Below are 12,362 nucleotides of genomic sequence, written 5' to 3' on the forward strand. Positions count from 1 at the left end.
ACTCCAAATGCACGCTAGTTATCCAATATTCTCACTTAATCATCTGGATTCGGCCGAGCTAAGTGTACGTTTGTTACTACAAGGATGGAACATATCCGTGTAATCCTCAACTACTAGTTGGTGCCATCCCCCCTATCATCTTCCAATAACCACCCCCAATAGTTGTTTACTTGTAGGCTAGACTGTTCAAAGCTGGGTTAGCAGTATAATAAACAGATTCTTGAACAAGATAATTAAACAGTGTAATAAACAGATTCTTGAACAAGATAATTAAACAGTAGGTAAGCCTAACGTGCCAAGGTATTGTCGTTTTGTATACAGTGCCTGCACCAACTTAATATACTACTACGTTCCAACTTGAATCCCTCATCAAAGATACACGGTGACAAACAAGTGGCTCAATTATTAGACACCAAGTCGATGCTACAACTGTCTAACTCATGCATTATGCAGGAGCGGCATATAACACTAGTCATCAACCCATGCACCTGCACGGCCTAGCTATTATAGTGATACATAATTATTAATAAATTCTACAAATGCAACTGTTAGTTTCTGCCGTGCATAGATTAGATTTTCTTAGCAGGTTATGGCCGTAGCTTTATGGACTGAAATTCTATCAATGTATATTTCTCAGTTTTGAAGTAATCGTTGTTACTGTATGAAAAATTTCAGTGACATGGAAGTTTTCTTTAGCTCTGGAGTTCCCGGTCAATACGCAATACTAATTTAAACTTCCTGTGCTGCTTGCTGAAATAGTACTGAATATTGTGTCATATTGCCTCTGTAGAAAAGTGTGGAAATTTTTATGTACGCAGTAAAGTATGTACTACCACATTTTGATTCATTCCTATAATATCTCTGGAATGGCCGTCTCTGTACTATGTACTTGATGTATATTAGACAGTCTTGAACTAATCCCTGTTACTGAGTAATATACGTCTTTAGAAACAAAGAGGGTAGTGCTGGAATTGCAGAGCCAAAATGGTAGAACTGATGAAGCTCGGCAGGGTTTAGTGAAGTTCAGTAAGTTAGCGGGTGATGCAGATGGTCGGAGGAATTGGGGATAAGTGTGGACCAACGACGGCTGAAACGCCGCTCCCGGACGTATAGTAGCATAATGTCCGTAATGCAAATGCGTAATAAAGATTTCAGCAAGCACACGTCGTTGGCAGCCACAGTTAGCAGCAATGGAATCATGAGATCTCGTAAAAAGTTGTAGATCGAGTTTGAAAGGTTATTTTTCTGGTCGTGAACCCGGTGTTTCAAACCCAACTTTCTGTCTTTCTTCTTAACATATGTACATATGGAGCACTCCTGTGTCCTGCATATAGGCTATCAGTTTTGTAATGCTGCCATTGAAGAGAACTGGCCAGTTCTTGCTATAATAAGAGATAACAAGAAGATAAGTTTATGGCATTAGAGCAGTTACCTAGCTAGGGAATTTAATTCATTGTTGCACTCTGCCTGCTCCCGTCATGGGAGGAAAAAAGATCTGTTTTAGGAAAAAAAAAACTGTTTGTGGAGTTTCCGGCACTCTTTTTCTTTCCTGGGTCCATCATGTCAAACAGCGAGGGTAACGGCTCATCTGGAGATTGCATGGGTAGGGTACCAGCGGAGAGTCGAAATTGTGACCGCCGACTTAAGGCCACTGGATTGACTTTCTTTAATGTTGCATCTGCTTTCAACTAGTATTTCATAGCCTCCCATTCCGAGCAAACATCGAGAGTAGGGTGTTGCGCACACCGGGAAAATTTAGCAAGAAACAGAGGAGGTTTCACGCAACCAAATCAATGCCTTTTCTTCTCACTGAGTGCACAACCGTCTTATTAGTATATATAGGTTAGGTTGCATGTCAAGTTAAATAAAATAGTTTGGACGAATCTCTTAGGTATATATAGGTTAGGGTAGGGCATCTTGGCGTTAATTGGTCCATGCACTTATGTCCCATGGAGGAGGATGGAAAGGACCAGACGCACGAGGCCCACGCCCCCCGCATCGCTCCTGTGCGGACGACCTGGGCGGATCATGAATCCTAGCGCAGCCGCCCCCAAAATAATCTCACCTCTCCGCTGCCGCCGGAGGAAGCTGCAGGGCGAAGCCGCTGCGGGCGACGGCGGCGGCAGGGACCTTACTTTGCGTCGTGGGGGTGTCCTCGGGCATGGCGGAGTCTCACTTGGCGACAACGGCGATGATCTGGACGGCTGCTCGGTTGCGGCAGGTCAGGCTGGTGGTCTGCTCCTCGTGTGCACGCCGTACTGCTGCCGCTCCAGCGCGGCACTGGAGTGCGGGGCGGGCTGGCGCGGCGTGACGGCGGGCTGGCCACTGCCGTTTCCGTCACATCTGGCGCCTGGAGGCGCAGGCTGTGGACAGAGCGGGCCGGTGTCCTCCACCGTGCTCTTATTGCATCACAACAATGTTCTACTTGATCGGTCCTCCTCGATCTGGCCGTCGGTGTGTTCCAGAACTATTGTCGGAGATCTTGCCCAAGGATATCTGGATTGGATAGTATCCGGTCACTTGCGAGCCAGGAGGGCGTGGCGCGAAGCTCTGCTATTTGTTTACACCATGAGACGTGTCGGCATCTCGATTTTCATGGCACAAACAGCGGTGGAGAAAGTCTTAATGGCTGAGATCGGAGGATCAGTAAGGCGGAGGGTGCCTTGAAAGCGACGGAGTCAGCCAGGTGTTTGATAACTTTCAGTAGCAGCAGTGTCAAGTGAGGGCGAGAACACTGGAGGATTTCATATTATTTTTTGCTGGTGCTCCTCGGGTGCCGAGTCGTGACTTCCTGGGTGAAAACCTAAGGTCTGGCCTTCAGTGGTTGTGCCTGGAAATTGCCTTGTTGAAGGTATTGTTTTGTGAGCTGGGTGTTTCTCCAGGGTAAAAACCTATGATTTTGGATCGGACGACGACATCGCTTGTGCACTGTTTTCTTCTTAAAAGCGTTGCTTTCGGATACATTTTATGTCTTTCGGGTGTTGATCATTACGGTGAGGACTTTCTTTTAATTTCTTTTTTCTTTTCTTTTCGGACTGTGTGCATTCTGAAAGTCTTTGTGACTTCTTGAGGCTGGGTGTAATTGTTATCTTTGCAATATTAATATATTTTCGGACGGAAACTACGATGCAAATTAACCACTGATATCTTTTCCATCAGAGACGACAACCCTCGATCGTTAGGAACAAGGCTTGTGCTAGCTTACAAACACGTACGGACGGCGAGCACAAGGAGGCGAGGCAAGGTCGCAAAGGATCGAGCAAGCTGCGTCTTGCTCTCTGTTCCATACCTTCTTGGCTCCCCCTGCAGCAGCTCTCGTGTCTCCAGGTTAGCCCAAGTACATCCATGCAAACTATGCATTCCTTTTAACTGCTGCTAGTAATAATTTCTTTTGCCTCGATTTCTTTTGATTTTGTTCGTTCATTTCTTCATGTTGTAGCTGTGTACGTTTCTAGATAGACACCACCATTCGGGCCAAATCCTATGCGCTGCTCGTCACGAGTCCTCCTCGTGTTTGCGGCAGAAGCCGTGGGTGAAGTTGGTTGCGCGGGGGCCTTCCTTGAAGCATCAAGGTGGTGTGGAAGACGAGCTCCTCCGCGACCGGCTGCGTATGTCTCAGTAGTTTTCTTTTGCCGTAAGGAAGAGCACGTCGTTGCTCGCCAATAATACATCCATCACAAATCTGGTTAACATGTTGAATGAGGGGCATACCTCCCATCATTCCGTGGTGTGCTAAGTTATGTAGAGCTTGAAAATTGAGATGGCCAAAGCGTCCATACCACAGCCACGCATCATCCTTTATGCATGCTAAAAGACACACAGCCTGTGTCAGGTTTAGGTTGAGTACTGCAACCTGTTCCTCGTCCGCACCACTTTAGCCAGTACCTTCCATCGTTGCAGTCGTAGATGTACAGAAATCCATCCTCAAGAACGGTTCTGAAACCATTCTCATCAAGCTGGCCAAGGCTCAATATGTTGCTGCTGAGACTCGGGATGTAATATACATCGGTGAGGACACAATGCTCTCCTGGTAGGTACTTAAACAATATAGTTCCGCACCCACATATCACCACAGTGGACCCGTCGCCGAACCGGACAGTGCCTCTCACAGAACTGTCCAACTCGGTGAATACCTCCATACGCCCCGTCATGTGGTTACTAGCTCCTGCGTCGAGATACCACTCGGCACTCTTCTCCATAGCCCCTAGTGTGGGAATCACCTTCTCTTCATTTAGCAGGACCATATCAGACAGCTCCTCCGCGCACGCTGAAAAGAGCAAAGCGGGCTCATCATCTTGAGCCTGTGCGAGGTGCAATTCCTCGCCATGAGCACGACGTGGTTTACGAAACTCAGAAGAGTAATGTCCGAAAATACCACAGTTGAAGCACTCAATATTGCTCTTGTCACGGAACCCATTTGTCCCACGACCATGGCCTTCTCTGCCGCGGCAAGGACCGCGGTTGCCTTGCTGGCCTCGACCACGGCCACCATATCCCTCACGTCTACTACTGCCGTTGACTCACTTTGTGCATTTTTAAACCGAACCAAAAAACCATACCGAAAATAAACTGAACCAAACTGAATTTATTGTTTTTATGGTTTCTGGTTTCGATATGGTATGAACTTTTGATACCATTTCAAATTTCGGTTTTTATGGTATATACCGAAAAACCGAATGGTTAACCGAATAAACCGAAATAAAAATATATTTATATTTCTTGAGGCAAACAATGATACAAATAGTCATTTTTCTTGTATAGGAGTAAAATTTCCTGCAAAGAGCATCCCTTTTTTCCTGTAATGTAGTATTTTTTCCCTTGTAAAAATGCTAATCACGTCCATAACCTGTAATGTAGTATTTTTTTCACTTGCAAAAATGCTAATCACGTCCATACCTTTCAAGGTATGAATTGAGGCATGCATATATACTTATATAAAGTTACATACCGTTTGTATTAAAAGAGTATGTGTTTTGAATTATAAATTTGTAAAATATAGTATGTCATTTTCAAATTCGCGTCAACTTTGGTTATTATGGTATATACCAAAACCATACTGAAACCGAACCGTATTTTAATTTCATACCGTATAAACCAAAGTATTAATACCGTACAAACCGGAAAACCGTATAAACCGAACTATGCAAACCGAATAAACCGAACGCACAGAGTGAGCCGTTGTTACACAATGACGATGCTTCACCACCTCCATATTTTTTTACCTCGAGCCACCCACTCGGATCGAGTAAAAAGCAAGTGGTGCTCACCATCTGTGTCACCACTGCCATGAATTCTCTCTTCGTGAGCTCTGAGACGACCAATGTGCTCCTCCATGGTCATAGTTTTGAGATTGCCAAACTGCTCGATTGAGGATGCAATTTGCAAAAATCTAGAAGGAAAACAACCCGAAGAAAATTACGGACAATAGTGGATTCATCCACCTTCTCGCCCGGATGCCGTTGAGTATTGTAGTCAACTTCATGGCGAAATCATCCACTGACTCGCTTTCCTTCATGCGGATCAATTAGAAATCACTCTTCAGGGTTTGAAGTTTCGCCTCCTGGACACGCTCAGCGCCCATATGTATCACCTTGAGAGCCTCCCAGGTCTTCTTGGCCGAGTCATTCTCGGCCATCATTAGAAGTACATCCTCGGGGATACCCTCATAGATGACCGCAATGGCCTGTCTATGCATGTGCTCGTCTACATCATCTTTGGTGACAGCGTCCCACACACTGTGTACTTGCAGGATCACCCGCATCCTCAATGACCACGAAGCATAATTGTTTCGTGTGAGCATTGGACACTGCAACGACATGCCACTTTTTGATGCCGCTGGCACCATGGTGCTTCCATGATCTTCCTTCGGTGGCATGTATTTTGACATAAACCAAGGCTCTGATACCAAACATTAGCTAAACTACCAAGTAGTTAGCTTCTCTCAGGATCAAAGTAGAGGAACAAAGAGCGGCTATGACAAACAGGAGGACTCAAGTAAACTGCAGCTGCATATGCCGTCTACATGCATACATACATGCACTAGAGATGCTCACTAGCACTACTCAGATTTGAAGCTGGCTTGCTTGATTTTACAACTGAAGGACGCCAGTCCTTATATAGTGGACTACAAGTTGGGCGTGAGCACTAGAAGCTACACTAGGTACTAGATTTATTTCTTGCATGCACAGCTCATGCATGCACAATTCTACTGAAGACATGTTGCTTCCTTACCAGCTAAGTTTGCCGACATGATATTTTGCAGCATTCAATTAGCTCATACTCCCTTTGTCCCAAAAAACTTATCCCTCAAAAGGATGTATTTAGCATCAAGTTAGTGCTAGATACATCTATTTAATGGACAAGCTTGGGACAAAAACAACTTCCTCCAGGTGAACAAGATTATTTTCAACAAAAACAACGCTAATCTGCAGTTGCATAATTGGTCTTCTTTCGCACTAGGCTGCCATATGCAGCCCCTCTCTTCGGACTATATAAGTCGTATTATTGGCCTTTCATGAGCTTAATAGAGATCAGCCTTCCTCATAGATTGTGACACATGTTTGTTTATACAAGCCACATAACACATTAATATGGAAATCAACCTACCATACGGATTGTGAAAGTATTGCATCTCCAATGGATTGGGTTTATAAAAGGTACTGTATAGTTTAACCAGTATGGGTTATGAAAGTATTGCATCTTCATTGGCAATATATTCCATGTGGCCTTCATGTTTTAGGCAGTATAAGTCTATCGAATTTGTGCAAGTAACACATAATATAATTGTGAATATTATTTTTATCTCTGCATTTTCATTATATGTACAGTTCTATGTGTTGTGGCTTTTGATAAATGACCTTTGAATTAACTCGATGGTTTACATCTGCGCTTATACTAGTACAAAAGACATGATAAGTTTGCCCTTCACCAGCAGGTCAGCGCGCAAGGCAAGTCAGACAAGTAGCCCCAGTGCGCCATCGTTGCTGTTTTTGTTTTTGTTGGAATGAATCTCCAGAGTATCTCTATTCGCTCACGGACCAACCTCTCTGAACAGCTCATCAAATCAACAAGAGGCGATTTTTAACAAAATACCAAGAGAGAGAAGGTACTGCCTTTTCATGCTGCATGTGTCTCTCTCCATTTGGGAGGATTGCCTGTTTTTGATATGTTACTCTTTGAACTCTCTACCATTAAGCTTAATTTCGTTTTGTTTTCATCACACAGCAGTGCCCAAGCTACTTACGGCCATGGCCTTTGGAGCATTCACAACGATTGCTAGTGTATTCGGCGATATCAATGTGTGTCGTGAATTCTTTAGCTGGATCACACCGGGCATCATAGCAGCTAGAAATCAGCTGCTAGACCAAGACAATACAGTTGTGCAGCACCATATTCATGAGGTGAGGGAGCAGCGTCGGCAGCTAGAGAATGACCTTTGGAAGCTCCGGACGACTATAACGCCCAAGATGCTTGATCTCATTGACCGCCTCGAGTGGCAGAGTCATAGGAAGCAGGCAGCTGACCTCCTCCCACATACCAAGGATGCAGTCTATGATGCTGAGGACCTCCTCGATGAGTTTGATTATCATGCTATCAAGTTGGGGGTTGAGCAGAGCAAGAATTCTGGGCAAGATCACATGGAAGGTGTTTTTCTACAGTTCTACAACAGTATCAAGGAGTGTGGCCACTTCAACAAAGTGAAGGAAATACAAGTTAAGCTAGATCATATATATAAACAGTCCAGGGATTTGAGCTTGCATCAAGCACCACAGAAGTTTGACAGATCTGTCAGGCCAGAAACATGTTCTTTCTCCGAGGAGCCACAAATATTTGGTCGTGAGAAAGAACTAGAGGAGTTGGTGCAAAAGCTAGGAGTACTTGTGCGCAAGAGAGGCAGGACCGATGGTGAAGAAAGAATGACGGAATTGCCTGTGTTGCCAATAGTTGGCATGGGGGGTGTCGGAAAGACAACTATGGCCCAACAAATCTGTAGTGATGCAAAGGTGAAAGCACATTTTGACTGCATAATTTGGACATGTGTTTCAGATGATTTTGGCATAAAGACGTTAGCAAGAGAGATTTTGCAGCACTTGGGACAACAAACACCATCTGATAATTTGAATATCCTTATGACAAATCTAGCTAGTTGTGTCAAGTCGAAAAAGTTCTTGCTTGTCCTTGATGACATGTGGGATGATATCTTGAAACAAGGAGAGTCGATATGGAAGAGATTTTGTAAACCTTTGGAAAATGGCCTTCAGGGAAGTATGGTTCTGGTCACCACTAGATCTCCCGAGGTTGCTAATCTAGTTGGCACCATGAGACACTATGAATTAGCGGGTTTGCCTGATGCTGTTTTTCCGAAAAAGGCTTTCGCCCCGCTATATTGATATAGCAACCGCCCGATACAACAAAGAGTCCAATGCTGGGGCAAACAGCACAAGCATGCCCAAAAGAAACAAAAGAGAAAGAAGAGAGAGAAAAAATGTCCGCAGCGTCGGATCGACGAAAACGATGATAACCCAAAACCGTTGCGCCCACCGGAGATGTACCACCTCGCTCCAGGCACCTCGAACCTCCGCATACCAAGCAGCACCTTCAGGAAGGAACACGACGACGACGACGACGCTGCTGCCCGGACAGGTCCTAGGGTTTCCCCCGGTACGCGGAGAGGCGTGGGGAAGGGGAAGACCCGACGCCCTTCAGGAAGGAACGATGGCGCCCACGGGCGTCACCGCGTCGGGGCCGGCAAGCCGGCCCGGATTTCTCCCATCCGCCAAACACCCACAACCCCGAACGGTCCGACGCGCACCACCAGACAAGCCACCCACGAACGTGCGCCACCACGGACTTGCCATCATCACCGCCGCTTCACCGTGGTCATCGAAGAGAGACCGACAAGGACGAGAGGGAGCAGCCGGGAACGAGGAACGGCAGCGAGAGCAGCCACGCCGGAGGACACAACCTCCACCGCCATCGGCGGTCACCGACCGGACGCGGCAAGGGGAGCGTACGAGGCCCTCGAGGCCCGGCCAAGCCCAAAAGGGGCTCGTGAAGCACCCGTCGCCGAGCTGCAGTAGACGTGCCGCCGTCTCTACCACCCCCCGCACGAGCCGCACCACCACCGCCCCGGCCGGAGCCGCCGCAGGCGAGACCGAGTCAGGCCCGCCCAGACCCAGATGGGGCCCAAAAGGGCCCAGATCTGGGTCGGGCGGGCGCCGCCACCATCCACCGTGCCAGCGCGCCGCCAAGGGGCTGCGCCGCCGCCTCTAGGCCACCCGGAGCTGCGCCGCCTGGAGCAGCCGCCGCTGCCGGAATCACCGTTGACCGAGGAGCACCGTCGCGGGACGCCACCACCCGAGCCGTGGCACCGCGCGCAGGGAAGGGACGGCCGCCGCTGCCGCCAACACCACGCGGGCAGGGCCCGGTGGCGCAGGCCGGCGGCGGCGGGAGGAGAGGAACGGGAGGGGGAGGCGCTGGAGGGCGGGGAGATGGGCCCCCGGTCGCCTCGCTCGGGGAGGCGACGCAGGGGGCGGGCCCCAAGGTGCTTCTTGCCTGATGCTGTTTTCTGGGAGTTCTTCAAACTATGTGCATTTGGATCCAGTAGTCCTCCCAACTACCTAGAGTTGGAGTGCATTGGTAAAGCTATACTCCCAAAGTTGAAGGGTTCTCCTTTGGCCGCCAAAACTCTTGGGCGCTTGTTGCATAGGGGACTAAACACAACACATTGGAAATATATATTGGAAAGTGAGCTGTGGCAATTAGAACAACATGCGACTGACATTTTGCCTGCCCTTCGACTGAGCTATATGTACCTACCACCGCATTTGAAGAGATGCTTCTCAATTTGTGCAATGTATCCCAAGGATTACATATTTGAAAAGGAGGTTTTAGTCGATATTTGGATAGCACAAGGGTATGCGGAACCTCAAGATGCATCCTTTTGCTTTGATGACCTTGCAAGTCGGTCCTTTTTCAGTAGAGTATCTAAGAAGAGAGAAAAGTTTGTAATTCATGACTTGATTCATGATACAGCACAGCTAGTCTCAAAGGATGAGTGCTTCATTATAAGGCATGTAAGTGACCTACACAAAATACCTTCGAATGTTCGTCATCTCTCCATATTCACTAATGGAAATGTTGGGTACTCTGAATTGAAGAGCATATGCAACAAGAAAAAATTGCGGTCTCTGGTTTGCAATGAATATTATAGCAGTTCAAGAAAATTTGTTGTGGTGATTGACGCTTGGTTCAGGCAACTCCTGAAAATCCGTGTATTGAGTTTTAAGCTTTCTAGAGTAACACAGCTACCTGAGAGCATCGGCAATTCAAAACATTTGCGTTACCTTTGTTTATTCGCAAGGTCTACAAAATTGAGCACCCTTCCATCATCAATTCGTTTCCTACATCAGCTGAAAACTGTAGAAGCTCGGGAATGTGTATTTGAAAGGTTTCCTCAAGGCTTCGGTGACCTCATCAGTTTACAGAAAATTAAATCAAGGGCCTTCGATTATAGTAAGGACCATACTGGCAAACTCTGTCTAAAATGGACCTACATTGACAGAATTAGTGGTGAGAACCACATACAGATGATGGAAGAACTACCTCATTGGAATCTCCAACATTTGGAAATAGACCACTACCAAGGTGGATTTTTTCCTAGCTGGCTCCAGTCTAATCTCCTGCCAAGGGTACGTTCACTTAGTTTCCTTTTTTGCTGGAAAATTCAGAGCATATCATTCTGGGAACCACTCTGTCAGAAAGAAGTGCTAGACAACCTTCGCCATCTTGAAGAGTTATGCATCGACAATTGTAGCTCCCTTGCGTCTATCTGGGAGTCTGAAGCAGGCAGCGCTGTTGGAGCATTCTCATCCCTTGGTACACTACATATTCGTCGGTGCGTAAAAATATTGAGTCTTGATGAATTCCTGACACCAGCTTATCTACCTACTGTAAAGTACGTTCGTATTAGAATGTGTGAAGAGTTGACGTCCCTGCCGGTTGATAGGCTCCACGAGCTTTCTTGTTTGGAGGAGTTGGCTATTGAAGATTGTGCCAAGTTGAATACACATAGGGTAATGATATTACCATCCACTCTTAAGAGACTCTTGTTGTCTGCATGTGGAGGTATAGAAACCATCGACTTTTGCCAGATGGGGAGTTCTCCAGCATTGGAGCAACTGCAGATTGAGAATTGCCCAGACTTGAGGTCCATTGCTGTTTCAGTTAATGTTGCTCAGACAAAGTATGTGCGTATAGCCGGTTGTCCCCGGCTGACAGAAATACAACAGCCTTTTGAACATGGTGACCATTTCTGGAGGTACATATTATTCCAGATACTTTTTTAAACATAGCATTTTTTTAAGACCAGTACCGCGACCTGTGCACTTTTGCAGGCACCGTCTCTGATGTGATAAAAAATGTTTCCAAATGAAGTTCACTTATTTTCTTAACACGCGATTTGAAAGAATAGAGTATCGTGAAAACCATTGAAACTTTTATGCTTTATAAAATTACTCTTGAGCATGTCATAATTAGTTGAATACAACACAATAATAAAACCATAGAATCGTGCATATAATATTCTTCATCATTTCTTATTAGTTAATTGAATACAACACAAAAATTTATTTGGATGTGAGCATATCATTGATAGGCCAGCAAAGAAAACAAGAGTTTAATTTGCTCTGTCTTCATCCTTATCATTGATACGATGGCCGCAAAATTAAGTCCAAGTGGCATAGCTGGACACGGGTTGAAATCAAGTGGCCGGACCGCTCACTATTCTGTTTCTACTAGAACAATGCCCGTGCGTTGCAACGGTATACAAATATTCTAGTACGTTAGGTTGTGATTTACCTTTCATAGTAATGCAATTGTGTAAATAAATGTTCATCAAATTCTGTCTGTGTATTACTTATATTTTGATGAGAAGTTTGGTAAGAAAATTAAAGTAAAATTGGTTCAGGAAATAAGTAAATTAAGTTAAGTTGATCAATTATCGTACATGAAAGGTTGGACGAAATGGTTGTGAGAAGAAAAAGGTGAAATGAGAACCTTACATTTTTCTAAGCAATATAAAAATAGAGATAAAGGTCGATCTTATATACTCACGGCGTAGCATTAATCAAATACGGAGTACAAAGCATGATGAGCAGCCTCCAACGCGGCATAACTAGTAAGCACACATCCTCTGGACGGACGGACTCGACAAGGCTCCTTGTCTCCACCCGTCCCAGCACCACCGAGCGCCACCTCCTTCTCTTCCTTGTCTGCCTCTACTAAGTGCCAACGGCCGCCGCTCAACTCAAAAGCACCACCGTCCATGGAATCCAACTTCATCGGCCGCCGTGATCATTCAA

At 45.9% G+C, this 12,362-nt stretch overlaps 1 protein-coding gene across 1 annotated transcript; it reads left to right on the top strand.

Moving 5' to 3' along the window:
- Positions 1–7,247: 7,247 nt before the first annotated feature.
- Positions 7,248–11,409, top strand: LOC123172589 (putative disease resistance protein RGA4). Its single transcript, XM_044589536.1, has 5 exons — positions 7,248–8,344; positions 9,545–9,996; positions 10,150–10,691; positions 11,154–11,245; positions 11,397–11,409. The coding sequence occupies exons 1-5, from the start codon at positions 7,248–7,250 to the stop codon at positions 11,407–11,409; spliced, it is 2,196 nt and encodes a 731-aa protein (XP_044445471.1).
- Positions 11,410–12,362: the final 953 nt, after the last annotated feature.

This window comes from Triticum aestivum, unplaced genomic scaffold (genome assembly GCF_018294505.1).
Source record: "Triticum aestivum cultivar Chinese Spring unplaced genomic scaffold, IWGSC CS RefSeq v2.1 scaffold128827, whole genome shotgun sequence".
NCBI classification, from domain to species: domain Eukaryota; kingdom Viridiplantae; phylum Streptophyta; class Magnoliopsida; order Poales; family Poaceae; genus Triticum; species Triticum aestivum.